The sequence below is a fragment of the Chiloscyllium plagiosum genome, unplaced genomic scaffold (assembly GCF_037043375.1).
Source record: "Chiloscyllium plagiosum isolate Xiang-an unplaced genomic scaffold, Cpla_swu_hap1 HiC_scaffold_35, whole genome shotgun sequence".
Taxonomy (NCBI): Eukaryota; Metazoa; Chordata; class Chondrichthyes; order Orectolobiformes; family Hemiscylliidae; genus Chiloscyllium; species Chiloscyllium plagiosum.
Window position 1 is genome coordinate 17,080,321 of NW_028270173.1, and position 26,900 is coordinate 17,107,220.

Genomic DNA, 26,900 nt, shown 5'->3' on the forward strand with positions numbered 1-26,900 from the left:
GGCTCAGGGTAGGGTGGGAGGGTTGGCAAAAGAGCTCTACTCCTGGGATGGCATGTCTTGGTGGCTGAGGAGGGAGGAGGTTTGATTCTGCAATTTGGATGTGGATTGGTTGGAGAACATTGTGCTCCTGGGGTGGGGAGTTTGTGTGGTTCTTTTGTCAATATTTATCCAGGGTTGCAATGCTCTTGTCTGTTTGGTAAACTGCGGTGCTCGGTATTACCGATGAGGTGAGGCTGTGGTGAGACTTACTGTGTGCTGCACCATCTGTTTGTCAATCCTCTGAAGGGACAGCTCTGCTCCCTGTGGACTGTGAATTGTGTACAATCTAACTGAGCTGCTGTTACCTGACTGCATCACTGAAATGTTTTCTTCGCTTTTGGTGTTTGAGGAAGTAATTGTTTGCCCCCCATTCCGTTTTCAGACTGTCCAACTCTGTGTTCTGGGGTAAATCGGTTATTGGTGTTGGGGGTGGGAGCAGGGCTGCTGCAATTAGTAATGATTTTAATACAGGGGGTGTGTAGAAGGGAGAGGTTTAAGGAGGAAGGAAAAAGAAGCAGGAATAGGTCATCTGGTGCTCCAGTCTGCTCTTCCATTTAATAAGATCATGGCTGATCTTTTTGGGGACTCTACTCCACTTACCCTCCCGCTCATCTGAACCCTTAATTCCTTTACTAATCAAAAATCTATCTATCTTTGCCTATAAAAACATTCAGAGAGGTAGCCTCAACTGCTTCACTGGGCAGGGAATTCCACAGATTCACAACCCTTTGGGTGAAGAAGTTCCTCTTCAACTCTGTCAGAAATCTGGTCCCCCTTACTTTGAGGCTATACCTCTAGTTTCACCCTTTGAAAGCAACCTCTCTGCTTCTATCTCATCTAATCTCTTCGTAATTTTTATATGTTTCTATCAGATCCTCCCCCACCTCAAATTCTAGCGGGTATAGTCCAGTGAGAGTTAATGGGCAGAATGGTCGGCAGATGAGGAAGAGTCATACAGCACGGAAAGATTGACTGAGATTAGACTGAATGGTGAGAAAGCAAAACTTAGTTTGAGCTAGTTGTGATAGTAATGTCCCTGGATTAGTTCATCCAGAGGCCTAGGCTAAAGCTCTAGGGTCATGGTTTCAAATCCCACCACGAAACTTAAATAATTTCTGAATATATCTGGAATCAAAATTTCATGAGAGACCATGAAGCGATCATTAATTTGTTGGAATCCCATCCTTGCCAAAGTCTAGCATATGTGTACCATGTGACCCATAACAACATGCTTGACTCTTAACTGCTCTCTTAGGCAAATAGAGATGAACCACAAATGCTGAAGTTGCCCACAGCCCATAGATTTGTGGGGGGTGGGGGTGGGGGGGGGGCGGGGCGGGCGGCAGAAAGAGAGAGCTGGGAGAATGAGATGAATAAAACTGCTTGGAGTAAAACAATACTTTGCTAAACCTATACCAGGCACTAGTCAGGCCACACTTTGTATCTGTGAACAGTTTTTGGACCCCTTATCTAAGGAAAGATCTTAACGAACTGGAGTCCAGAGAAGGTTCAGTCGGTTGCTCCTGGGTTTGGAGCAGTTATCTTGGGGTGAGGAGTAGCTCGGGCTTGTAATACAGAAGATTGGGAGGGGATCTTTATTGGAACATAGAAAATTCATAGGACACTTCACAACAGGGTAGATGCATAAAGAGACTCTCCCACAAGAGAGAAACGAGGATAATCTGAGTAAGAGCTCGTCCGTTTGGGACAGATGAGGAATTTCTTCTCATGGGGAGTGGTGAGTTTGTGGAATTCTTTATTGTCAAGGTCTGCGAGACTGGGAAATCAAGTATATTCAAGGCTGAAACTGGCAACATTTTAATCCATAAGGGAATCACTGATGATGGATATAGGGAAGGAAAGTGGAGTTGAGCACTGTTAGATGATGAGGAGGAGGAAGTGCTGGTGTTGGATTGGGGTGGACAAAGTTAAAACTCTCTCAATGCCAGGTTATAGTCCAACAAGTTTATTTGGAAGTACTAACGTTCGGAGCACTGGTCCTTCAGGCAGCTAGTCCTGACTGGCTACCTGACGAAGAAACAGCACACCAAAATCTAGTACTTCCCAATAAATCTGGACTATAACCTGGTGTTGAGTTTTAATTACGTTATGATTTCATTTCAATGGCAGAACAAAAGACTTGATGGCTTGCTTACATTCCTTTGTCTTGAAGCATATCTTAACACTGTTTTAGCAGTGAGGAGTGTGTTGCTAAGGCCTGCTCTTCACAATAAGTGATCAGTGTGTTAGAGACTGTGAAAGGTGAGTTCGATGCCTTCTGACAGCCCAAAAATGACTCGTGAACCATAAGCACTATCAGTGATTGTGACATGAGGATAGTGCTTTATATACACACCATCATGCACATCGGAACTCAAATGCTGTTGAGAAAGTAGATAGAAGATTGAAGAGGAAGATCTGTGTGACTTGAAATTTTTGAGACTGAGCGAAATGAATTGAAGTTTGAAAGTAAGGGTTTTGAGGGATATAAAATTGAGGTAAAGGTCAACTACAGTTTGATTTGTCAAATTGATCACTTTGTTCATTTTTTAAAAAAAATTGTTCATGGGATTTGAGCATTGCTGCCTGGGCCAGCATTTAGTGCCCATCCCCACTTATCTTGGAGAAAGTGGGCTGCCCTGTCAAACCACTGCAGTTCTCAGGTATAGAAACACCCACTGTGTTATTAGGGAGGGAGTTCCAAGTTTTTGACCCAGCAACAGTGAAGGAACGATAAAGTAGTGTCACAAAGCTGGTCTCTTTTTTTTTTTGTCCTTGATTTTTTTTTTCAGAGGGGTCGTAAACAGGCCAGTCTCCAATTTAGACTAGTTTGGTACAGATATGAAAAGGATTTTGAGAGACCTTTGTATGTAAACAGATGAGACTTCAGGCCAAAGTGGTTATGTTTTAGACCTATATAATGGAAGGGGAGTGGTCAGCTCTCTAGCTGAGCAGTTCAGTCCAGAACTAGTTAGGAGTTCAACTGTGGGCTGTGTGGAAACCGTTTCCTAAACGTTCTCTTTCTGCCCTTCTGACTTCAACCTGTAAGCATCTATTTCATTTTGTTTAACTGTATTTTAAGTCGGGGGGGGGGGGGGGGGGTGGATTTGCTTACTGGGACTGTTGTGTATATTTGGAACAGCATAATTAAGGCTAGATTGGATAGACTAAGTTCTGTAGGGGTTCTTTATTCTGTCCTTTGTGTTTCGTTGTGTAATTTTGTGAATAACGTTTTTTCTGTTTTTAAAACCTGGAAATCAGCATCACTAACTGACTCTGGGTAATTTTCACTGTACCCTTAGCAAAACAAATTGCAACGTTATGGTCTGGGCTTCCTGCTTAAGAAAGTGTTTGAGTGGTGTGGCCTAGTCCATAACAGTAGTTTTGAAAAATGCATTCATGGGATGTGGGTATCGTTGGCTAGGCCATCATATAATGCCCATCCCTAGTTGCCCTTGAAGGTAGTGGTAGCCTGCTGCCTTGAACTGTGCTGTGATAGATTCATTAGGATGGGCGTTCTAGGATTTTGACCCAGTGACAGTGACATATTTCCAAGTAACAGTGGTGAATTTCTCAGAGGGGAACTTGCAGATGGTGGTGTTCCCGACACACCTGCTGCCCTTGTCCTTCTAGATGGTGGGTTAGTTCAGTCGAAGGGTGCTTTGTGAATTACTGCAATGTACCTTGTGTGTAAACTCTTGCTGCCATTGTGTATCAGTGCTGGAGAGAGCGATTTGTTGAAGTGGACCACTTTGTCTGATAAGACTACAGAGAATAATTATTCAGAAGTTTAATGGTAGTGATTAATTCAAAATTAGTACACAGTCAGAAATGCTAATGTTCTTCAGATTTCCATGCCTTTCTCAATCGCAGATCGGTTTCCCTGAGGTAACATGCTGTGTTTGTTGCTAGGACTTTGATCTGCAGTCTGCTCTAACGTATAGAATTGTGTTTTAGTTGTTAGTGACTCAGGGACTTGTTTTTGTTTTTATTCAGGCCTCAACAGGATGATGATGTCACTGGCAAGCTAGCATTTATTGCCCATTCCCAAGTGTGGTCTCATTCCAGAGGATGTTTGAGTCACATTGCTGTGGGTCTAGAGTCACATGTAGGCCTGACTGGGTGACGAAGGCAGATTTCCTTCCCTAAGCACATCAGTGAACCTGATGAGTCTTTTCTTTTTCTCCAAACAATTGATGATAACTCTAACTGAGACTAACTCTATACTCCATTCAACTGAATGGTAATTCCAATAATGTTGAGATTTGTACCCATTTTCCTAGAAGATTCACCATGTCCTCCAGGTAACTAGTCCAGTGACATTACCAATATGCCACCATGTTAAATCATAAAATGTAGAAGTAGGTCTATTTGAGTCTGTTCTCCTGCTCAATGAGATCATGTTGATCTTTCCCCAGTGTTACAACTGGGCTGTCCTCCCAACTATCTAACCCTAATCCTTACTGATCCCAGTTTTGCAAATCTGGTCTTGAGACTAGACTAATCCTAGCTTGTGGTCAAAAAGTGTGGCGCTGGATAAGCAAAGCAGGTCAGGCAGCATCCGGGGAGCAGGAGAGTTGATGTTTCAAGCATAAGCCCTTCATCAGGAACGTGGCCCACATTCCTGATGAAAGGCTTATGCCCGAAACATTGACTCTCCTGCTCCTCGGATGCTGCCTGACCTGCTGTGCTTATCCAGCACCACACTCTCAACTCTGATCTCCAGCATCTGCAGTCCTCACTTTCTCCTAGTCTTGGCTTGTCTTTTTGTGTGTTTTGGTTTAGCTGATTCCCCGATACATTGGTGCTGTCGGTTTCAGCAAACCTGATCTTTGACAGAATAGAATTAATGAATAGTCAACATGATGTTAAAAGGGGCACGTCTTGTGAAGCCAATGTTTATTGAATCTTGAGGAAGTAACTGGGTAGAAGCCTTCATGCAATCCTCCTCAGTCACTGCCAAACCTTCTCTATGATATCTTTTAAACATTAAAAAGCAGAAATGCAACACTTCATGTCCTTCCTTATCACCATCCCACCTTCTAAATGAAACCGTGATTCACCTACAGTTGTTTTGATTCAGTTTGTTCATGACCTGGAATCTTTCACAATGGCTTGGCTGAATGTGTATAGTTGAGTGTTTTGCAGAATGGCTCCTTGAAGTCTGTGACCACAACTCTGACTTCCAGTTGCTGCATTTGAACTGTTCAGTACCTGAGGAGTCATTAAATGGTGCTGAACACTGTGCAATCATTGGCAAACATCCCCACTTTTGACCTTTTTTAGATGGAGGAAACGTCAGTGGCAAAGCAGCTGTAGATTGTTAGGCCTAGGGCACTATCACGAGGAACTCTTGCAGAGATGTCCTGGATGACTGACCTCAAACAAGCACAACCGTCTTCCTCAATTACAACATTTAAAAGACATTGGATAAGTACATGATTAGGAAATGTTTGGAGGGATGTGGGCCAGGAGCAGGCAGGTAGGACTAGTTTAGTTTGGGATTATGTTCAGCATGGACTGGTTGGACTGAAGGGTCTGTTTCCATGAAGTATGACTCTCTTTGACTCCAGGGTGTATGACTCTATATGATTCTAACCAGTGGGAGAGCTCCTCCTTCTCCCCACACCCCTCCCCAGTTCCCACGTCTTCAGTTTTTCTAGGGTTCCTTGATCCACTCAGTCAAATGCTGCCTTTGATATTAATGGCAGGCACACTTCCTACTGTGAGTTCAGCTGTTCTAGGAGCTCTGTAGACTTGGCAGAATTCAAACTGACAGAGTTGTAAGCAAGTTATTGCTGAATAAGTGCTACTCGATAATACTATCGATGACCCCTTTCCTCACCTTGCTGATTACTGAGAGTAGACTGGGGCATTAATTGACTGACTGCGTTGGATTTGTCCTGTAGATGGGACATATCTGGACAGTTTTCCACACCACCAGGTAGATGCTAGTGTTGTAACTCTGGATGAATGTTTGTATTATTGTTAATATTGTTGTTGTCATTTGGGAATTTGGATTTCAAAGTAAAAGTGAATGCTCCAATCTCCCCTTTTAAATGTACAGCCTTTTTATTTAAAGATGAAATCCGTTTTCAAAATATCGATGTAAACATGATCAGTGCCTGAAACATAGTCTCCATCTGTAAAGCAGCTTCTTTTTCAATGCATATCACATTTTTATAAATCTCCAGTGCATTTTAAAATAAGCTTTGGTGCAATGATTGTTTTGGAATACTGAATGGTGTTCTTTTCATTTTAAATTTTAGAAACTAAAATCTTCTTTTATCAACTTATCAACAGCCATTCCTTAATCTCTCAGCACAGAAACAGGCCCTTTGGCTCACCATGTTTCTACCAACCAACCAACAAATGCTAAACTACACTAATCGATACTTGATCAATAGCCTTCAATGTTCTGATATTTTAATTGCTCATCCAGATGCTTCTTAAATCTTGAGTACCTGCTTCCACCATCCCCTCAGGTCTCATGTTCTTCTACTCTCTGGGTGAAAATATTTTGTTTTTCTCCATCCTCCTCTAAACCACTTGCTTCTCACCTTAAACGTCTGCCCTCTGATCTTTGAAGCCTCCTCAAATTCTCGTGATCTGCTCTGCCTATGCCCCTCATGATTTTGTACGCCTCCTCTCTCTCTCTCTCTCTTAGAAAAACAAATCCAGCCTGTCCAGTCTCTTCTCGTTACTGAGATTTTTCAACTCCATCCTGGTGAATCTCCTTTGCTCTCTGTCTCTCTCTCTGTCTCTCTCTCTGTCTCTCTCTCTGTCTCTCTCTCTGTCTCTCTCTCTGTCTCTCTCTCTGTCTCTCTCTCTGTCTCTCTCTCTGTCTCTCTCTCTGTCTCTCTCTCTGTCTCTCTCTCTCTGTGTGTCTCTCTGTGTGTCTCTCTGTGTGTCTCTCTGTGTGTCTCTCTGTGTGTCTCTCTGTGTGTCTCTCTGTGTGTCTCTCTGTGTGTCTCTCTGTAGTGCAGTCACATCCTTCCAATAGAACTGAGCGCACACAGCATTCTGTCTGTGGCCTAACCAATGTTTAATTTTCCTTTTTTTTTAACCAAACTTTCAATGTCACTCGACATCCAGGGTTTCTTAGACTTGCTGCCCTCGCCGGTCACCCTTTAGAGGGACACGCTGGCCCTGAATTCTCGCTATACTACGTTTTAAAGATTCCCACTTTGCAAACATAGGTTTATCTGCAAGTAGTTGCTCCCGGTCCATGTTTGCTAGATCCTGCCTAATGATAGGCAAATTGGCCTTACCCCAACTTCTGCACTTTCCTTCTCCCTTTCCATTATGACGTTGAGACTTAACGTTACAACCACTATCCCCAAAATGCATGTCCATTTTAACTTCAACCACTTGGCTGCCTTCATTCCCCAGGATTACGTCTAGGGCTGTCCCCATCCCCAGTAGCACTATGTACAGATCAGCACAAAAAGCTCTCCTGAATGCACTTTGGAATTTCCACCCCCATCTAATCGTTTGACACTTAAGCGGTCCTGGTTTAATGTAAGTAAAGTTAGAATCTCAGGCAGTCTTACCGCTGGTTTACTTGCACCTTTCCTGTGAATTTGTTGGTTGGTTTGACTGCTGTGTTGACCTTTTTCTGTGGTTTTAAAACCCCTGAGACGGAGCTGGGTTTGTTGGGCACTGGGAGGGGGCTGGTGAGGGAAGTTGTTGTGGGGGTGGGTGGCGCGGTGTGGAACGCGGTGTTGCATTTGTAGCTAACAGCTGAAACGCAGGCTGCTCTAACACTTCATATTTCCGTTTTGTTACCAGGGGAACCAGCCAAATATGATCCGACTTTCAGGGGTCCAATCAAAAACAGGTAAGATTCAAAACGTGTACTGTCCCCACAACTCTGGGGTGGATAATCCCAAAGAGTCTTTTGATGGAGAGGTTTCCCCCACCATGGTGCTGAATGATCTCTGCGCTTTAGCTTCCCCAACCAGCTACTCACTGGCTACCCTATCAAGCCCCTTCAAAAGCTTGTACATTTCGGTACAATGCACCTCCCATTCTTCTGAGCTCCAGCAACTGATGACCTGAATTACTCAGCTTTCCATTGTAGAACATCGTTCTTTTTGACTGGCCTGAATCCGACCGGCCTTCAGCAATCTTCAGTGCTGAAGACCTGACTTTCTGGCTCTGACTCGAACCCTGTGCATCACATCTGTCAAATCAACCCAGTGAGCCTTCACTCCTTCCTTTTAAATTATTGATACAAAACCTGCAAACACCGGTTAACAGACATCGAAATAAGCTATTGATCTTACTTTGCTCGTAAGTCAGTCAGTTTTTAATTCTTGGAGACTCCCCAGTGTGTTCCTGGTCGGAAGGCACTGACTGAGTCTGCAAATGTGCCATGGTGATCGAATTCCGTTTCTCGATGTGCCCTGATGAGATTTGGACAGGATCGATACTCAAATGCTACGCACACTTCTTCAACTTGCGAGCCCAAGGTACAATGTGGCCTAAGTGCATTATATTAAGGTTTTTGAGGAATTTTGGGGCTTATGCCTGAAATGTCGATTCTCCTGCTCCTCGGATGCTGCCTGACCTGCTGTGCTTTTCCAACACCACACTCTCGACTCTAATCTCCAGCATCTGCAGACCTCACTTCCGCCTACATTAATTCAGATCTCCCTTTTTGTTAACTTTCCGATGCTTGTTTATTGAACATGAATTGTTTTTAAGTGTATGCATTAACTAGGGATTCACCTTCGCTCCTAAAAATGGAAGGAGTCTGAAACTTGGGATTATTAGTTTCGCAGATGACTGTGGAGATAAAAATACCCATGAAAAGTCTATGAAAGAGACTCTTTCCCCCCCTCCCCCAGCTATTTATAAAGCAGCACTGTTTAATGTACTGTTTCCCAGTTTTAACCGGGTACAATAACGTGATTGGAATGGGCGCGGCATAATGTAGTCTCTTTTTATGTTCCGTGCTCCATAGCTGCTTTCTTTTTATTTTTCAATTTACTTTTACTTTGGTTTGTTTTTTCATCTTCTTGCCTCTCCTTTTCTCTGTCAGAGCACACAACCTTCCTCCCACCTCCCCTCAAACCAAGATTCAGCTTCACTGATATTAGAAAGGTACTGTACAGTCGAGAGACCGTGGTGCTGGAAAAGCACAGCAGGTCAGGCAGCATCCGAGGAGCAGGAGTGATTCCTGATGAAGGACTTCTGCCCCAAACGTCGACTCTCCTGCTCCTCGGATGCTGCCTGACCTGTGCTTTTCCAGCACCGCATTCTCTTGACTGTAATCTCCAGCATCTGTAATCCTCACTTTCGCCTTGGAAGGGTACAATTGACTGTGTGAAATACTTTGGTCGCTTGGTCAGTGTTTTGGGTTGATCAGGATATTAGAACGGGTTTACAAAAGCGTCTCATGTGGCTTGGTATTGAACTGAGTTTTGTTTGTGCTCCTGTGTTGCACCTGAAGATTGCTTTAACTAAAGGCGCTTTTTAAATGCAATTATCCTGTGGCTCCTTTAAAAGGGAATAGAGGCGTTCCCTTTTAAAGGCGCTTCAGGCATTTTAGTTAAGCAACCAATTATGGGCAAAGGTGTTTATAAACTGGGAATGAAGGGACCACCTCCTTATTGATACACATCAGGTTGCAGTCTAAGTACAACGCAATGTTGTTACAAGTGCGTGGGACTTGTTCTCTGTACAGCATTTTCCTGATTTTTTTTTTAAAAACCTTGTGAAGCCCATCCCAAATAGGCATGGTGGCAGGTTGAAGCGAGCCAGAATTGTATCCTGGCCAAGTATTCACTTTCAGTATCTTTGCCTGTGAGGAAAACGAGTTTTCAATTGAGACACTAACAAAACCTGCTCAAACTAAAATCACACAACACCAGGTTATAGTCCAACAGGTTTATTTGGAAGCACTAGCTTTCGGAGCGTTGCTCCTTCAACCACCTGAAGGAGCAGTGTTACGAAAGATAATGCTTACAGATAAACCTGTTGGACTGTAACCTGGTGTTGTGATTTTTAACTTTATCCACCCCAGTCCAACACTGGCTCCTCTACATCACTGCTGAAAATAGGCCTGTGTTTTAGTGAGAGGTCAACTCGACCTGACACATTAAGTTTGCTTTTCGCTCCAGTGGTGTTGGCTGACCTGAGAATTTCCATCATCTTAGGCATTTTTTTGTCATCAGATTTCCAATGTCTGCAACATTTTGCTTTTTGTTTTTGTTGGTGCTGGCGTGAAGGGTCCCCGTAGAGGTTGGGCTGCGTTACCCCCATCAGAGGCCTGGTGTAAGGATTTATGGCCCTCGTTTTTCCTTTTGCCAAGTTTGAAACCTTTTAGCTGAAAGTTTTGAATCTTTCCCTATATGTCCAAACATCTCTCTCAAAACAAAGACAAAAGGCATTTTAAAGATGAAGATTACCAGGCCACTGAAGCCCAGTCCTTTAGGGAAAACAAAAGTCTATTTGTACATCATGAAAGCTGACTCCAGCTGAGGGGTTGAGCATGGGAGCGACAGTTACTTTAATGTTGTGAGCAATTTTCCTGTGCTCTCTGACTAGAAGGATTCAGGCATGTGGCTAACACAATGTAAACAGCCAGGTCTTGGACGTAGGGTATATAGGAAAGTGCTCAGATTCCAGGGCAGTCCTAGTCAAGTGGCAGTGCTCAACAGGCAGCTGATGTCTTCAGCTGGAAGATGAACCAGGAAAAGTAGGAGGAAAACTCGGAAGAGTTTTTGATTGGCATGGCCAGAGAGCAGGATTCTCTTTCACTCCTTCACTTTAATGTGATCAAGACATTTTGTGGAGCTACCTCGTTTGTCCTCATTTGTGAATTAACCTCGACTATCGTGTATTGTTTAAATTAGGAATTAAAGTTTTAGCTGTAACAAGCAAAGCTCGAGCAGAGAAATGTTTAACAAATGAGATATTCAAATTGTCAAGGCTACTAGCGAGGTCATGCGGTCAGAGCTTTAGGTAAAAGAACAGACGATGTCTGTGTAAAGACAAGATAGCATGAGACATGTGGATATTTGATTGAAGTGTGGGAATTGTAATACATATGCGGTAACCTGCACAAAGATGTTTGGTTACCCACCAGAGTGAGTTTTACACCTCATGATATGAAGTTTACCACAATGCACCTGGGCATGAAATAAATGACCATAACTTATTGACGAGTCTAAACATTTGTAAAGTTGATCCCATTACGTTTTCTGTCTGATTTAAGTAATATATCACATGTAGGCTGTTGCATCTTGACAAACGTAATAAACTATCTTAAAAACTCCTTATGAATGGTTCACTTTTTATATTAGATAACTATGATCCCGAAACACAAAATGTACACTGGGAAGGTAAGGATGTGGTGCTCAGAGTAAGGGGGAGGGGATGGCTTAGTGGTTTTGTCTCTGGACTGTTAATCTAGAGACCTTGGTAATGTTCTGAGGACCCCATTTTCAAATCCCTCCAAGACAGATGGTGGAATTAAATATATCTGGAATTAGAGGTCTAATGATGACTAAATCCATTGTCAATTGTCAGGGAAAGAAATGTCCTTCAGGGAAGGATACTGCCATCCTGAACTGGTCTGGCCTACTTGTGATTCTAGACCCACAGCAATGTGGTTGACTCCTAACAGCCCTCTGGGCAATTACAGATGGCCAATAAATGCTGGTCTAGCCAGTGACACCCACATCCCATGAATGAATAAAAAATAAAATTGATGGACTGTCTCCAATGCCCTTGGATGGTACTAATCTGTGGAGCTAGCTGGGGGCCAGTGCTCTCCAGTTGCTGAGCGGACATTTCAATCATTGATTTTTTTTTTCTGGTTACGGACTTCAATACCTCTGTCCATCTTTTGCCTGCAGGAGTTGCACTGACATCCTCTGCTGCGTGCTGTTTATGGTCTTCATTGTGGGTTACATGATCGTGGGGATATTGGGTAAGTATTGCATTGGGTTTAATTTTGTCTTCCTCAGTCACTATATTGCCATGATTTGTTATATCTGATTTAAACCCCCACCCTGTGGTCTCCTCCATCACACGCAGACCTTCTCTCCTTCCACTCCAACCTTTTACACCTGAGTGACTTCCGTATCTTTTGATCTAAAATGGCAGGTGATCAGTGGATCCAATCTTTGGGGAAGAGGAAGAATATTACCTGTTATGCCTTCTCTCACCCTGTATGTTACCCAAAGAGCATCAAGACAAATTGCACCTTGTCTATCTATAAGAATCTCCTAAATGGGCTCTGAAAGAGGCCACTCAGCCTCTCAATCCTCCTTCACCACTCGATCCAATCACAATTGATCTCCTACCTAAAATCCACGTTATTGCATTAAACCCATGTCTCTCGATCCAGGACTGACCTGAAAGTGATCTGGACCAATAACACTGGTATGGTGTGTTGGCGGAGTCTAGGAATTCTGCAATGCATAATGCACCTCCCTGTTTCCTATCTGCCATCTACAAGGCACAAGTCAGGAGTGTGATGAAACATTCCCTACTTGTTCGGTGTGTGCAGCTCCAAGAACACTTGGGAAGCTTGACATCATCTCACTCGAAGCACCTGTTTTGATGCAGTGTGTTTTAATGTCTGCAAGATGAATTGGACATTTGTTGTTTTCAACAGTCAAGCACCACCATTAGTTGATTGCATAATTGCAAAGAAAAGCTGCACTCCACCCTCACCGCAGTTGGCTTAACCTTAATTTCCATCATTTTTTAGACTTTCCCAGGAGATTTTGAAAATCTGTTCAACAGGTATAGAACACCATTTGCAAGGTGTTTTGTGGATGTTTACACTGTTGGATGGGTTGTGAATGCTGCAAAGACTGAGCTCGGTGAATGTTTATGACACAAACATGAACATCTTTGGAATCCTGCCTAATATTTACACAGCAGGACAGGGCTGGGACCAGTTAATTCATGGCACTGAGATATCCTGCTTTTTGTTCTTCCTTTTTAAATAAAGTGGTTCTGTTTGCCAAAGGGGCTGGTACTGAGAGAGCCACCAAGGATCCCTCCCCCTCAATGATTACATTTCTTGGACATTTTATCAACTGCATCATGGGATCAGTGTGACTCTACTGAAAGAGGAGTTCTGTCCCATTGCCTTGTACACTCCAGATTGCCTTTCTGTCCCCAAATTATCCCCAAACACCCTCTGGGCCCGATGGTGGTGCCATGGTCACATTACTGTTTTTGGACTGCAGACTAACTCTTCTCCTCTTGAGATCAAAGTCCAACCACAACAACTTGGAAATTTGTTCTCAGCTTGTAAAATGTAGAGTTAGAGAAACTATTCTTGGTACTAATAATCATGAAGCTTGTTGTCATTAAAACCCATCTGGTTCCTGAATGTACTTTAGGGATGGAAATCTGCCTTCTTTACTTGATCTGGCCTAAATGTGATTCCTCCAGACCCACAGCAATGAGCCCAATTCTTAATTTCACTTTGAATTTACCAGGCAAGCCACATTTTGTACCAAACTGCTGCTGGCTTGACAATGCCTTCAGACTGTAGTGGTTCAAGTAGGTAGCTCACCACCACCACATGAGACCAATTCGAGATGGGCAACAGGTCTTGCCAGTGACGCCTACATCCCAAGAGTTTTTTTTTTGAACATCCCATTCAAAATTCCTGTGTCCTCTTTTTTTTTATATATATAATGCTGTCTAACTAATAAACCTGTCACACTAATTCCATACTTCCCCCAACTGGTAGCAAGATGAAACTGCAGCTATACAACTTTTCCCGGGAATTTAAACGTGGCGATTGTAGGAATAGTTTCTCACGTAGGGAGGATTCTCTCTGTAAAATTTCAATAAAAATCGAAAAATATCATGAACCACTGAAGGAATCCTCTGATTTTCCCTACTCTTCCTCACACAGCTCTGCTCATTATTTCCTCCTCCTAAATGTGCATTCAATTCTTTTTGTTGTTCAGTACAGGCATTGCTAAACTCAAGACATTTTTGGCATGGTCTCTGTCTTGCACTCGTCAGGACAATTTGCACGTTTTCCTCTAATAGGATGTGGCTATCCATTCAGAAAGATGTTCTGCCCACCTCTCAATTGAATAACATAGCGTAGTGCTGGTGTGATACCAAGTATGCAGACTAAACATCCCAAAGACTGGCTGCTCATCTCAAACAATGTACACTTATCTCAAACTATGCATACTTGCATCTGTTCACAACAAGCAAGTAACTAACTGCACCCAACCAGACCATGCTTTGAAATCACACAAGTGTCCAACATTAGATATGTAATAGGACCACATTTGCTAAATCTTGTGTGTAGATTTACGCTAAGCCAATTTATATTGTCAGATGGGTTTTAGTGTGGTGCATGTGTGCATATTGGTACTAATACATGGAACTCTATTGTATGCAGACAGGGGAAAAAAACATGTACACACACTGTGTGCCCGTTTCAGCAAAAGGAAATGGGTGACAACTATTTTCATTTGTCAGGGCATTGCCGTTAGAAACTAATCACCATTCAACCTGTCTGGTTTAAAATTGCAATAACACTTTGACCATTAGCTAACAGTCATCATTAACTGGTGCATCCACAATGGCAATGCCTCCTTGCAATCAGTGTCCACTTTTCAACTTATCAACACTTTCCCCCCCCCCCCCCCCCCCCCACAAAGTACAAAATGTTGATTTACCTTTATCTTGATACTTTGCAAATTGTCCTGATGAGTGCAAGATGAAAACTTTTGACAAAATGTCTTTTCAGATATAAAAACAGAAATTGCTGGAAAAGCTCAGCAAGTCTGGCCGCATCTGTGGAGGGAAAGTGGAGAGTTAATTCTTCTGATCTAGTGACCCTTCCTGAGGACCTGAAACCTGGACTTGGACCCAAAACATTAACTCTCCACTTTCTTTCCACCAGATGTGGCCAGACCTGCTGAGCATTTCCAGCAATTTCTGATTTTGTTTTGTTTCTGACGAATCTGCAGTTCTTTCGATTATTTTCTTTTATTGTCTTCTGGTTCCCAAAAGCTAGAAATAGTCATAGTTTAGGTGTGAAACATTAGACCTACATGGAGTGTATTTCTTTCAGCTCTCCCTGTATTCAGTAAGCTGATACTGTGCATTGTTACTCAGCACATGGTTGCAGTGTGAGAATGAATCTGTCACCTGGGATATATATTCAAATAACCATCAGCTCCTGTCCTTTTACAGATTGGACAAAATAGCGCACACCTTTCTCTGAAATACACATTCCTTCCCATTTGCATTTGGCACTGGCCTGTTGGCCATTTATTTCAGCAAGTCTGACTGTTTGAAATGAGCTTATTATCAGTGTTTATTGTTGGCTGTTTGTTGTGGTATTTTTCCAGCCTGGTTATATGGAGACCCACGTGAAGTGATCTATCCCAGGAACTCCACTGGCTTGTACTGTGGCATTGGCACTAATGAGTAAGTAGCAGCCGTGCTGGGTTTTAGAGGGTAATGGCACCAAAAGACTTTGCAGCTTCAATGTGCATTATATCACCTTAGCATTGGGGTTTGGGAGTGTACTGCGGGAGTCAGCTGGACCTGTTGGTTACAAGTATGTCCACATCCATTTCAATGCATAGATACATAGATCTCCTCTGCTCATACAGCCCCTATTTTCTCTCCCTGTTCTTCCTCACAAAGTGTAACACCACCTACTTCTCTGTATATTGAGTTTATTCTTCAGAATTGAGATAGCATCAAAAGACAAAACAGCGGTATCAGCAGCCGCTGGGAAATCCTGTCCTGTGAATTGCTGTCAGGTTAGCAATATGTGTAGATTCCAAGGTGATGGTTCCTCCAGTCAAATAACTTGGCAGTGAGTTTGTGAAGCTTGGTACCAGAGCTGCCTGTTACCAATGAAACTAACGGTGCATTGACGAGATGATGGGATTAAGGGGTTGGGTACAAGTGTTCGCTTCGCTTAGTTGACATCCCAGACACCTATCAATTGTGCTGGGATGGTGATGAAGAAATGTTTCAATGTTTCTTGGAAGTCCACACCCTAACACATGCATTTTATTTTCCAAGGGATAAACCCTATGTCTTCTACTTTGACATCCTGAAATGTGCCTCTCCGACAGGCATCCTGGCCTCTGCCCTCAATGGCCTTCAGTGTCCAACAACTCAGGTAATGTCCGTGTGAGGATTGTTCGTTGCAGCACAAGAAATAGGGGTAGGCCTGCAAATATGTCTCCCCTTCCGTTGACATCATGAGTGATTTTCAACCTTGAATATAGCTTTCAGCATGACCCTCTATATCCCGAAGCCCCTCCGTGCTCAAGTGACCTTGAGGTAGACAAATCCACGAAAGAGTCGCAATCATTTAGATGAAGAAATTATGCATGACCTACTCTGTCAATCCTCTAGGAATTTGAGAAGTTTCCGTAAAACCATCTCTCATCCTTTTAAACCTAAAGGAATAAGGGCCTAGTCTATTCAATCTCACCAAATCAGACAATTTTTCCCCCATTCCAGGAACCAGCATGGTGAACTGTCATTGCACCCTGGAGGGCAATAATTTCTTTCTTGGGTACAGACACTAAATCTGTACACAGAATTCCAGTAGTCCTGTATGATTGTAAAAGGATTTCTATACTTTTTGTTTATACGCAAGTCTCCTTGTAATAAAGACTAACTTCTTAAGTACTTGCTGTACGTACATAACGTTTTGTGATTACTACACAAGGATGCACAGATCTTGCTGTATGTCACCTCTTGCAACCAGTGCCCTGACAGATGTCCTAACAATAGTACGTATTACAGAATCAGAATTGTTAGTGTGTAGAGGGAGGCCATTCAGCCCACCGTGCCTGTGCTAACTCTCCAAATGAGCATCTTACCCAGTGCCGTTATCCTGCTTTGCCCAGTAACCCCATACATTGTTTCCTTCTTAACATCCAAGCAATTAATGCCTTGATCAACTTTCCTCCCCCTTTTTACTCTCAGGCAGTGCACACTCCATACACTAACCACTTGCTGCACGCGAAAGATCTTCTTCATGTCACTTTTTTCCTCCTTGTACTAATTGCTTTAAATCTGAGCCCACTCATTTTTGATCTTTGCAACAGTGGTAACATTCTGTGTTTGTATTCCAGACCCCTCGTGAGTTTGAATACTTCCATCAGATGTCCTCTTGGCTGCCTTCTCTGCAAACCGAACAGGCTCAGCTACTCTAATCTATCATCATAACTGAAATTGTCCATCCTTGTAAACCTCACCTGCACTGTTTCCAATTCTTCGCCTCAATCCTAAAATTAGGTGTTCGGAGCTAGATTGAATACTTCAGTTGAGGTCAACTTCTTCACCTCACTCTATATATAGTTGCACTCTTATTAATAAATGCTAGGATACCATTTGCTTTAGTAATTGCTCTGTCCACTAACCATGTCACCCTTTTAATAACTTGTGTACATATAGACTTGGGTTTCTTAGCTCCTGCAACCCCTTTTGAGTTGTTGTACCCTCTTAATTTACTGTCTCCCTATGTTCTACCAATCACCCCACATTTCTCCATATCGGACTACATCTGCCACTTATCTGCCCACTCAACAACTTTCCCATACCTGTTTTTGAAGTTTGCACTTTCCTCCTCACAATTTACAATGCTTCCAAATATCATATCATTTCCAAGTTTTGAAATTGTGCTCTGTATCCTAGGTCTGGATATATCACAAAGCAAGGATTCCAACATTGCCCCCTGGGACTACCTGCAACAAACCTTCCTCCAGGCTGAAAAGCATCCATTGACCATTGCTTTCGGTTTCCTGTCCCCCACTAATTTTTGTATCCATGTTGCTACTGTCCCTTATATTCTACGACCTGTAACTTTGCTGTAATTGTGCAGCCTTTTTTAAAGTCTATGCTCACCGCATCATCCACATTGCCCTGGCCAACTCTATATGCCCTCTTCAAGTTCCAATAAGTTAGTCAGTTATGATTTTCCCGGGAGAAGCTGGTTCTGTTCAATTAACTCCCGTTTGCCCATGTGAATATTATTAAACTGTCTGTCTGTATTTTCTTGAAGAAGCACATTGTTTGTAAGTATGTAGTTCTCTGGCATCACCCCCGAGTCTGAGGAACATAAGAAATAGGAGTACAAGTCAGCCATTTGACCCCTTGATCCTTCCTCGCCATTCTGTAAGATAATGGTTGATCTGCCTTAGGCCTTAAGTTCTCTTTTTTTTTCTCCTTCTCATCCCATCTTAACTCCTCAAAATATCCACAATCCATCCTTCTCCTCATTACATACTACCAGCGATCTATCTTCCATTGCTCTCTGAGGTAAAGAATTCCAGATATTCACTCCCCTCTGAGAAATTCCTTCGCATCTCAGTTTTAGAGTTATAGAGATGTACAGCGTGGAAACAGACTCTTCAGTCCAACCTGTCCATGCCGACCAGATATCCCAATCCAATCTAGTCCCATCTTGCCAGCACCCAGCGGACATCCCTCCAAACCCTTCCTACTCATATACCCATCTAGATGCCTCTTAAATGTTGCAATTGTACCAGCCTCCACCACTTCCTCTGGCAGCTCATTCATGCAGAGGGTGGTGCATGTATGGAAAAAGTTGTCCTTTAGGTCTCTTTTTAGATCTTTCCTCTCTCAACCTAAACCTATGCCCTCTAGTTCTGGACTCCCCCCATCCCAGGGAAAAGACTTTGACTATCCTATCCATGCCCCTGAAGGTCCCCTTATTCTGTGACTGTCTTCCCTGATTTGAGATTCCCTGAGTAGTAGAAATGTCTTCTCACCATCTACCCTGTCGAGTACCCTCTGTGAGAATCTTGTATGTTTCAATAAGATTACCCCTCGTGCTTCAAAACTCCAATGAATTAAAGCCCAACCTGTTCAGCTCTTCTTGATAAGAGCACCCTTTTTCCCCAGGGAACAGTTTATTGAATTTCTTTTGAAACCTCCCCCCACCCCCAAATCTAGCTGTTCAACCAAATGTTACATTATTACCTTGTTCAGAACACTTGGTGCTGTCAGGTCATTCTGCTAGTTTTTAACACTCTTAAAGGTACAGTACCCCTTACACCTTCATAACAAGAGAGCAACTCACCATCACCTTTTCAAGGGCAACTAGAGATGGGTAATAAATACTGGCCCTGCCAGTGATGTTCAAGCCCCACAAATGATTTAAAAAAAAAAATTGCAGTGCCTTAGACATGATTCTGGCTGCTGCCCCTTGACAAACAATTGTTCTCATCAGTTTTAGGAAGGGAATCCTGGTTGAGGAGTGGGATGTATTTAGGGGGACTCCTGTACTGCCTGCATGTTCCTTTTTCAACTGTCTTTTGCTATCCCTCTGCTGCTAGCTGACCTGCTCTCCGTGTGGCTCTCAGCTTTGCTGAGGCACGGCCATGACCCCAGTTGCTGCTTCAGTTTTGAATCCCGGAGCATGAGCTGCTGCATCTGATGACACTCCCTGCACGAGTGACTATCCAGGATATAGGGAACATCCTGAAATTCCCACGTGGAGCAGGTTATGCGTTCTCATGGTCAAAGCCATTCCTTTATTTATTAACTTTGCTACTGCCAACCAAGTCTTATCAGTATTAATAAACAAATGAATTACAATTATTAATAAAACCTTACTTCCACTGATAAATCTGACTAATATTTAACACCCCTTACAAGTTGCAATAAACCAAATTTAAAACACCATTTACACCCTCTGCACTGAATTCCAAGTGAACCAAATTTGCGACAACGTTCAGCCTATGTCTCGCTCAGCTAGAGTCTTGAAACAGTGTCCCTTATGAACCAGAATTGCCAGTGTTTTCCTTTTCATGATCATCAAGGGGCTTGCTTGAGGTTCCTGTGCTGTCCCAATGCTGGTTTCGCTGAAAAATTTCTCAGCAATGTTAATGGAATGGATTTTAACTTTATTGCTGACCATATCAATATAAGGCTAATCCTGCTCTTGTACGTCAGAGGACCCATGCACTTTCACAGGCTGTTCCCCTCTTTTACCCCAGTTGAAATGCTCCACCTCTCTTTCTTGGCAGGTCTGTGTTTCGCAATGTCCCAATAAATTCTGGCTTCCAGTAACATCATTTGTATCAGGAATTTCGCCTTCAATTGTCTTCGAACAGGAATACTGCAATCCTTCCATTGACCTGACAACGACCACCCTGGTGAGTATGGCTGATTGGAGGGTTTGAGCTACAGGGAGAGGCTGAACATACTTGGATTATATTCCCTGGAGGGTCGGAGGCTGAGGGATGACCTTATACAGGTTTATAAAATCATGAGGGGCATGGATAAGATTTCTAATGAAGAACTTATGCCTGGAACATTGACTCTCCTGCTCCTCAGATGCTGCCTGACCTGCTGTGCTTTTCCAGCCACCATTTTTCAACTCGCTTCTCCAGCATTTGCAGTCGTCACTTTCTCCTGGCTGTGTACAAACATTTCCTTGAACAGTGTCTCGTGTGATTGCTTGATACCTTTTTTTCTTTATTCATTCACATGATGAGGGCATCACTGGCCAAGCCAGCATTTATTGCCCATCCCTAATTGCCCGGTGGCAGTTAAGAGTCAACCACATTGTTGTGGGTCTGGAGTCACACATGTAGGCCAGACTAGGTAAGGATGGCAGTTTCCTTCCCTAAAGGGCATTAGTGACCCAGATGGGGTTTTCTGACAATCGACAATGGATTCATGGTCATCATTAAATTCTTAATACTGGATATTTATTGAATTCAAATTCCACCAAATGCCATGGCGGGTTTTGAACCCGGAATATTATTTGGATCTCTGGATTAACAGTCCAGCAATAGTACCACCTACCTGCTGTTTGTTAACTAACTATTCTGTGCTGAGTGTCTGTCGCAGTAGCTCAGTGAGTCAGTCTTGCTGTGGAATTGGAAAGTTGTGTGTTGGAACTTCACACCAGACCCTTGAGCTTGAAGATCAAGGTTATGACAGTCCACTGTCAATCATGAGGGGCGGTGCTCTGGCCAAGGTCCTGTCTGATGACGGGAAAGATCCACCAACTACAAGAAACCCTCCTACACCAAATGTGGATTCCTGACCATTTTTATTGCTGCGACAACATCATTAAAGTAACAGATCACATGGATTGTAACACCCATAAGATAAAGGAGCAGAATTAGACCCTTCAACCCATCAAGTGTGCTGCACTATTTGATCATGGCCAATTTGTTTCTCAACCTCCATTCCCCTGCCTTCTCCCTGTAACCCTTGATGCCCTCACCAACCAAGAACCCATCCATGTCTGTCTTAAATACATTCTATGACTTGGCCTCCACAGCCCTCTGCAGCAATACGTTTCACAAATTCACCCCCCTCTGGCTAAAATTATTCCTCCTCCTCCTCTCCATTTTAAAGGGGTGTCCCTGCGATCTGAGGGTGTGCCTTTGGGTCGTAGACTCTCCTACCAGTGGAATCAATCCTGCCTGTGGGAGCTTGCTGTGCACAAACCAGGTTGAGGCATGTAATCAGTTCATTGCTTTTTGCTCAGGGATATCCTGAGACTGGACTATTTTCTCCTTGCTGACAGGGGGGGGGGAGAATGATGGTGGCATAGTGGTAATGTCGCTGGACTAGCAAGTCACCAGCCCAGGCTAACACTGGCTGGGTGGGTGTGGAGAAAACACCTGTTATAGGGTAAACAGACAGACAACTAGCAATCAGCATCTGGCCACTGAATGCCATAACCAGTTGTCCTTAGTAGCCATACCTGCAGATGATAAGGACCACAAATTTGCCTGGGACAACACAATGATCATAGGACAAGCTAAACACAGGACAGACAGAGTTTCTAAAAGCATGGCACTCAGCCACGGACTCCATCAACAAGCTAACAGACCTGGACCCAATATACCGGCCACTACAACACATAACCGGAACTGGCAGAAACAGAACCAAATAAATTCCAGAAGACACAGTACAGCAATGCTTCACGAGAGGCTCCAAAACATAGTATCGTTAGAGTCCCTGCATTGTGGAAACATTCAGCCCAACAAGTCTACACTGACCCTCCGAAGAACAACCCATTCTCCTAACCTATTACTTTATATTTACTCCTGACTAATGCAGCTAACCTACATATCCCTGAATGCTATGGGCAATTTAGCGTAGCCAATTCACCTAACCTGCACAACTTTGAATTATGGGAGGAAACCCATGCAGACGCGGGGAGAATTGCAAACTCCGCACACAGCCCCTAGAGGCTGGAATCAAACCTGGGTCCCTGGCGCTGTGAGGCAGAAGCGCTGGCCACTGGCCGGCCCTAAGCACCGAAGATGTCACCTAGGCAGGGACCGAAATGTCTGCAAATCAACTTCTTGGCTCGGCGAACCACAGCAACTGGCACCCTGCGCTACAAATCTTTACACAAGCCTTGAACAGGTTCACATCTCACCACATCTTCTGGTGGAACTTTATTTTAATTAAAATAATGAAAAGCTCTCATTGGCTGTGAACCTATCATCAATTTTTGTGAAGACCTATGGGTACCACTGAACCATATGATGATAGTAGTTCCTCTTGTTGACCAGACCCACAGCATTGTGGCTGGCCTTTCACTCCTCACCAGAGCCATTCAGGATGCTGGCCTTGCAAGGGATACTCCCGTCCCATTAAAGGATTTTAAAAATTTTTTCCTTTTTTTTTCTTCATTGAACCCCTTTCACCACTGTTCAGTATCCTCCCTTCCCTCTGCACCATAGACACACAACACTCAATCAAAATATCAGTGAGTGTCCGTCATGTGTGTTGTCAGGAAACAAAAGTAAACAAACTAAATCCGTCTTCAACTTTTATTTTTATTGCAGACACCACAAGATATTTTGCTGAAAGAACTGTGTCCAAAATACACAATTCCAAGCACACCGTGTAAGTGTCTGATGTTTCCTTGGGGATGTTGCTGTCCCTGTATCTGTACTTTAAGGAGCAGTTTCACGGGTTGTAGGAGAAACTCCATTTCAGCATCTGATTTTCAGCAATGAGGAAGGAATGTTCTCTGAAGGGTTGGGAACTTCTTAATTACTTTCCAAATGGGCGGGCAACAGGGAGGGATTTGAATGCCAAGAGTCAAATTGTGTGTGGTGCAGGGGCTTTTGAGCGGTTAACTGTGCAGACGTTGGGGAGATCTTGCTTGTCATAGATTTCCTTCAGTGATTTCTCACTCCCAAGTGCTGAGTGCTGTGTACTCTGGGACTTAGGGGTTGACAGTGTAAAAACACTACGCTTTTTTTTTCTCAGATCATAGTTCCTTTGAAAGTGGAGTTGCAGGTAGACTGGGTGATGAAGGCATTTGGGTATGCTTTCTTTTATTGGTCGGTGCATTGAGTATAGGAGTTGTGAGGTCATGTTGCAGCTGTACAAGACATTGGTTAGGCCACCTTTGGAAAATTGTGTGCAATTCTGGTCTCCTTCCTATTGGAAGGATGTTGTGAAACATCGGATTCAGAAAAGGTTTATAAGGATGTTGCCAAGGTTGGAGGGTTTAAGCTACAGGGAAAAGCTGAATAGACTGGGGCTATTTTCCCCACAGAGTGTCGGAAGCTGAAGGGAGAACTTATAGAGGCTTATGAAACCATGAGGGACATGGGTAGGGTAAGTAGACAAGGTCTTTTTCCATGGAGTAGGTGAGTCCAAAACAAGAGGGCTTAAGTTTAAGGTGAGAAAGAAAAGATTTTAAAAGGGACTTAAGGAGCACCTTTTTCAGGGGGTGGTTTGTGCACAGAATGAGCTGCCTGGTGAGATGGAAGAGGTGGTATAATTGCAACTTTTAAAAATTATCTGGATGGGTTTATGAATAGAAAGGGTTTAGAGGGCCAAATGCTGGCAAATGGGATTAGATTTATTTAGGATATCTGGTCAGCATGGACGGGTTAGGCCAAAGGGTCTGTTTCTGTGCTGAATCTCTAAATCACCAGCTTCTGTTTGTCATTTGCAGTCCTTGGTCGGTGTGTGCCAAAGATAGGTGGTGTGTTCCCTGCCAACTTTACCCTTAATGATGTTGACGATGCCAATGAGACAGCTGAAGAGGTGAAAACTGCTGTTGGGTAAGTCCATGGAGAAGGCTTATGTAGAGGTGTGATTGTCTGTCTGAAAGCATTTTCAAGGGTGCTTTATTCCACTTTCCCCGACTTACCTCCTCTCTTGACTCGTCTGCCACTGACTCTTTCAGCCCCCGTCCTCATTGCCTGTAAATTTGACTAATTCAAAGGCATCCTTCCTTCCTTCTCACCTGCCACTTACCATAAGCTTCAGTTCATTCACAACACTGCAACCCATGTCTTAGCTCAGTGTCTTCTGCCATTTTACCTCCACTCCTACTGCTTCCACTCTCTGTGCTCACTGACCTCTGTTGGCAACCTTGGATTTTGTAATACACATTCTGTTTTCAGTTTCCCATAGGCCTGAATCCCATTTCTCCCCACCCCAATCCGTGTAATGTCCTCCATGACCTCCTGAGATATCTAACCACAATTTCATTCTTATTCATAAAGTCATGGTCATACAGCATGAAAACAGACCCTCTGGTCCTACTAATCCATGCTGACCTAAACTAAACCCGTCCCCAATATCCTGCTCCTGGCCCATATCCCTCCAATCCCTTTCCTATTCAATGAATCCAAATGTCTTCAAAATGTTGTAATTGCACCCGCATCCATCACTTCCTCAAGAAGTTCATTCTACACACTAAACACCCTCAGTCTAAAAAGGATTTGGCCCCCATGTCTTTTTTTAAAAAATTTCTCTCCTCACACCTTACAAATGTACCCCATAGTCTTGAAATTGCCCATTCTAGGAGAAAGACAACTACCATTAACTCTATCCATACCCTTCATTATTTTATAAACTTCTTAAGGTCGACTCTCAACGTTGAACATTCCATAAGACCATAAGACATAGGAGTGGAAGTAAGGCCATTCGGCCCATCGAGTCCACTCTGCCATTCAATCATGGATGATGCGCATTTCAGCTCCACTTACCAGCGTTCTCCCCGTAGCCCTTAATTCCTCTAGACAACAAGAATCTATCAATCTCAGCCTTGAAGACATTTAGCGTCCCGGCTTCCACTGCACTCCGTGGCAATGAATTCCACAGGCCCACCACTCTCTGGCTGAAGAAATGTCTCCGCATTTCTGTTCTGAAATGACCCCCTCTAATTCTAAGGCTGTGTCCACAGGTCCTAGTCTCCTCATCTAACGGAAACAATTTCCTAGCATCCACCTTTTCCAAGCCATGTATTATTTTGTACGTCTCTATTAAGTCTCCCCTTAATCTTCTAAACTCCAACGAATACAATCCCAGTATCCTCAGCCGTTCCTCATATGTTAGACCTGTCATTCCAGGGATCATCCGTGTGAATCTCCGCTGGACACGTTCCAGTGCCAGTATGTCCTTCCTGAGGTGTGGGGCCTAACCAGAGCTTTATAAAGTCTTAGTAGTACATCTCTGCTTTTATATTCCAACCCTCTTGAGATAAGAGACAACATTGCATTCGCTTTCTTAATCACGGACTCAACCTGCATGTTTACCTTTAGAGAATCCTCGACTAGCACTCCCAATTCCCTTTGTGCTTTGGCTTTATTAATTTTCTCACCATTTAGAAAGTAGTCTATGCTTTTATTCTTTTTGCCAAAGTGCAAGACCTCGCACTTGCTCACGTTAAATTCCATCAGCCATTTCCTGGACCACTCTCCCAACCTGTCTAGATCCTTCTGTAGCCTCCCCACTTCCTCAGTACTACCTGCTTGTCCACCTAACTTCGTATCATCGGCAAACTTCGCTAGAATGCCCCCGGTTCCCTCATCCAAATCATTAATATATAATGCGAACAGCTGTGGGCCCAGCACCGAACCCTGCGGGACACCGCTCGTCACCGGCTGCCATTCTGAAAAAGAACCTTTTATCCCAACTCTCTGCCTTCTGTTAGACAGCCAATCCTCAATCCATCCCAGCAGCTCACCTCGAACACCATGGGCCCTCACCTTGCTCAGCAGCCTCCCGTGTGGCACCTTATCAAAGGCCTTTTGAAAGTCTAGATAGACCACATCCACTGGGTTTCCCTGGTCTAACCTACTTGTTACCTCTTCAAAAAATTCCAACAGGTTTGTCAGGCATGACCTCCCTTTACTAAATCCATGTTGACTTGTTCTAATCAGACTCTGCTCTTCCAAGAATTTAGAAACCTCATCCTTAATGATGGATTCTAGAATTTTACCAACAACCGAGGTTAAGCTGATTGGCCTATAATTTTCCATCTTTTGCCTTGATCCTTTCTTGAACAAGGGGGTTACAACAGCCATCTTCCAATCATCCGGGACCTTTCCTGACTCCAGTGACTCTTGAAAGATCTCAACCAATGCCTCTGCTATTTCCTCAGCCACCTCTCTCAGAACTCTAGGGTGTATCCCATCGGGGCCAGGAGATTTATCAATTTTAAGACTCTTTAACTTTTCTAGCACTATCTCTTTCGTAATGGCAACCATATTCAACTCAGCCCCGTGACACCCTTTAATTTTTGGGATATTACTCATGTCTTCCACTGTGAAAACTGACGCAAAGTAGTTGTTAAGTTCTCCTGCTATTTCCTTATCTCCCATCACTAGGCTTCCTGCATCAGTTTGAAGTGGCCCAATGTCTACTTTTGCCTGTCATTTGTTTCTTATGTATTGAAAGAAACTTTTATATTATTTCTAATATTACTGGCTAGCCTACCTTCATATTTGATCCTCTCATTTCTTATTACACTCTTTGTTATCCTCTGTTTGCTTTTGTATCCTTCCCAATCTTCTGATTTCCCACTGTTCTTAGCCACTTTATAGGATCTCTCTTTTTCTTTAATACATTTCCTG

The 26,900-nt window shown here is 43.4% G+C and overlaps 1 protein-coding gene across 2 annotated transcripts in view; it reads left to right on the forward strand.

Moving 5' to 3' along the window:
• Positions 1 to 26,900, forward strand: part of slc44a4 (solute carrier family 44 member 4) — a 93,121-nt gene that overhangs the window by 38,482 nt on the left and 27,739 nt on the right. For both annotated transcript variants that reach the window (XM_043678174.2, XM_043678175.2), the window contains exons 2-8: positions 7,831 to 7,879; positions 11,907 to 11,980; positions 15,396 to 15,474; positions 16,084 to 16,183; positions 20,070 to 20,198; positions 22,863 to 22,923; positions 23,990 to 24,098. In XM_043678174.2, coding sequence (XP_043534109.1) covers positions 7,831 to 7,879; positions 11,907 to 11,980; positions 15,396 to 15,474; positions 16,084 to 16,183; positions 20,070 to 20,198; positions 22,863 to 22,923; positions 23,990 to 24,098 — 601 coding nt within the window. The remainder of the gene's footprint in view (positions 1 to 7,830; positions 7,880 to 11,906; positions 11,981 to 15,395; positions 15,475 to 16,083; positions 16,184 to 20,069; positions 20,199 to 22,862; positions 22,924 to 23,989; positions 24,099 to 26,900) is intronic.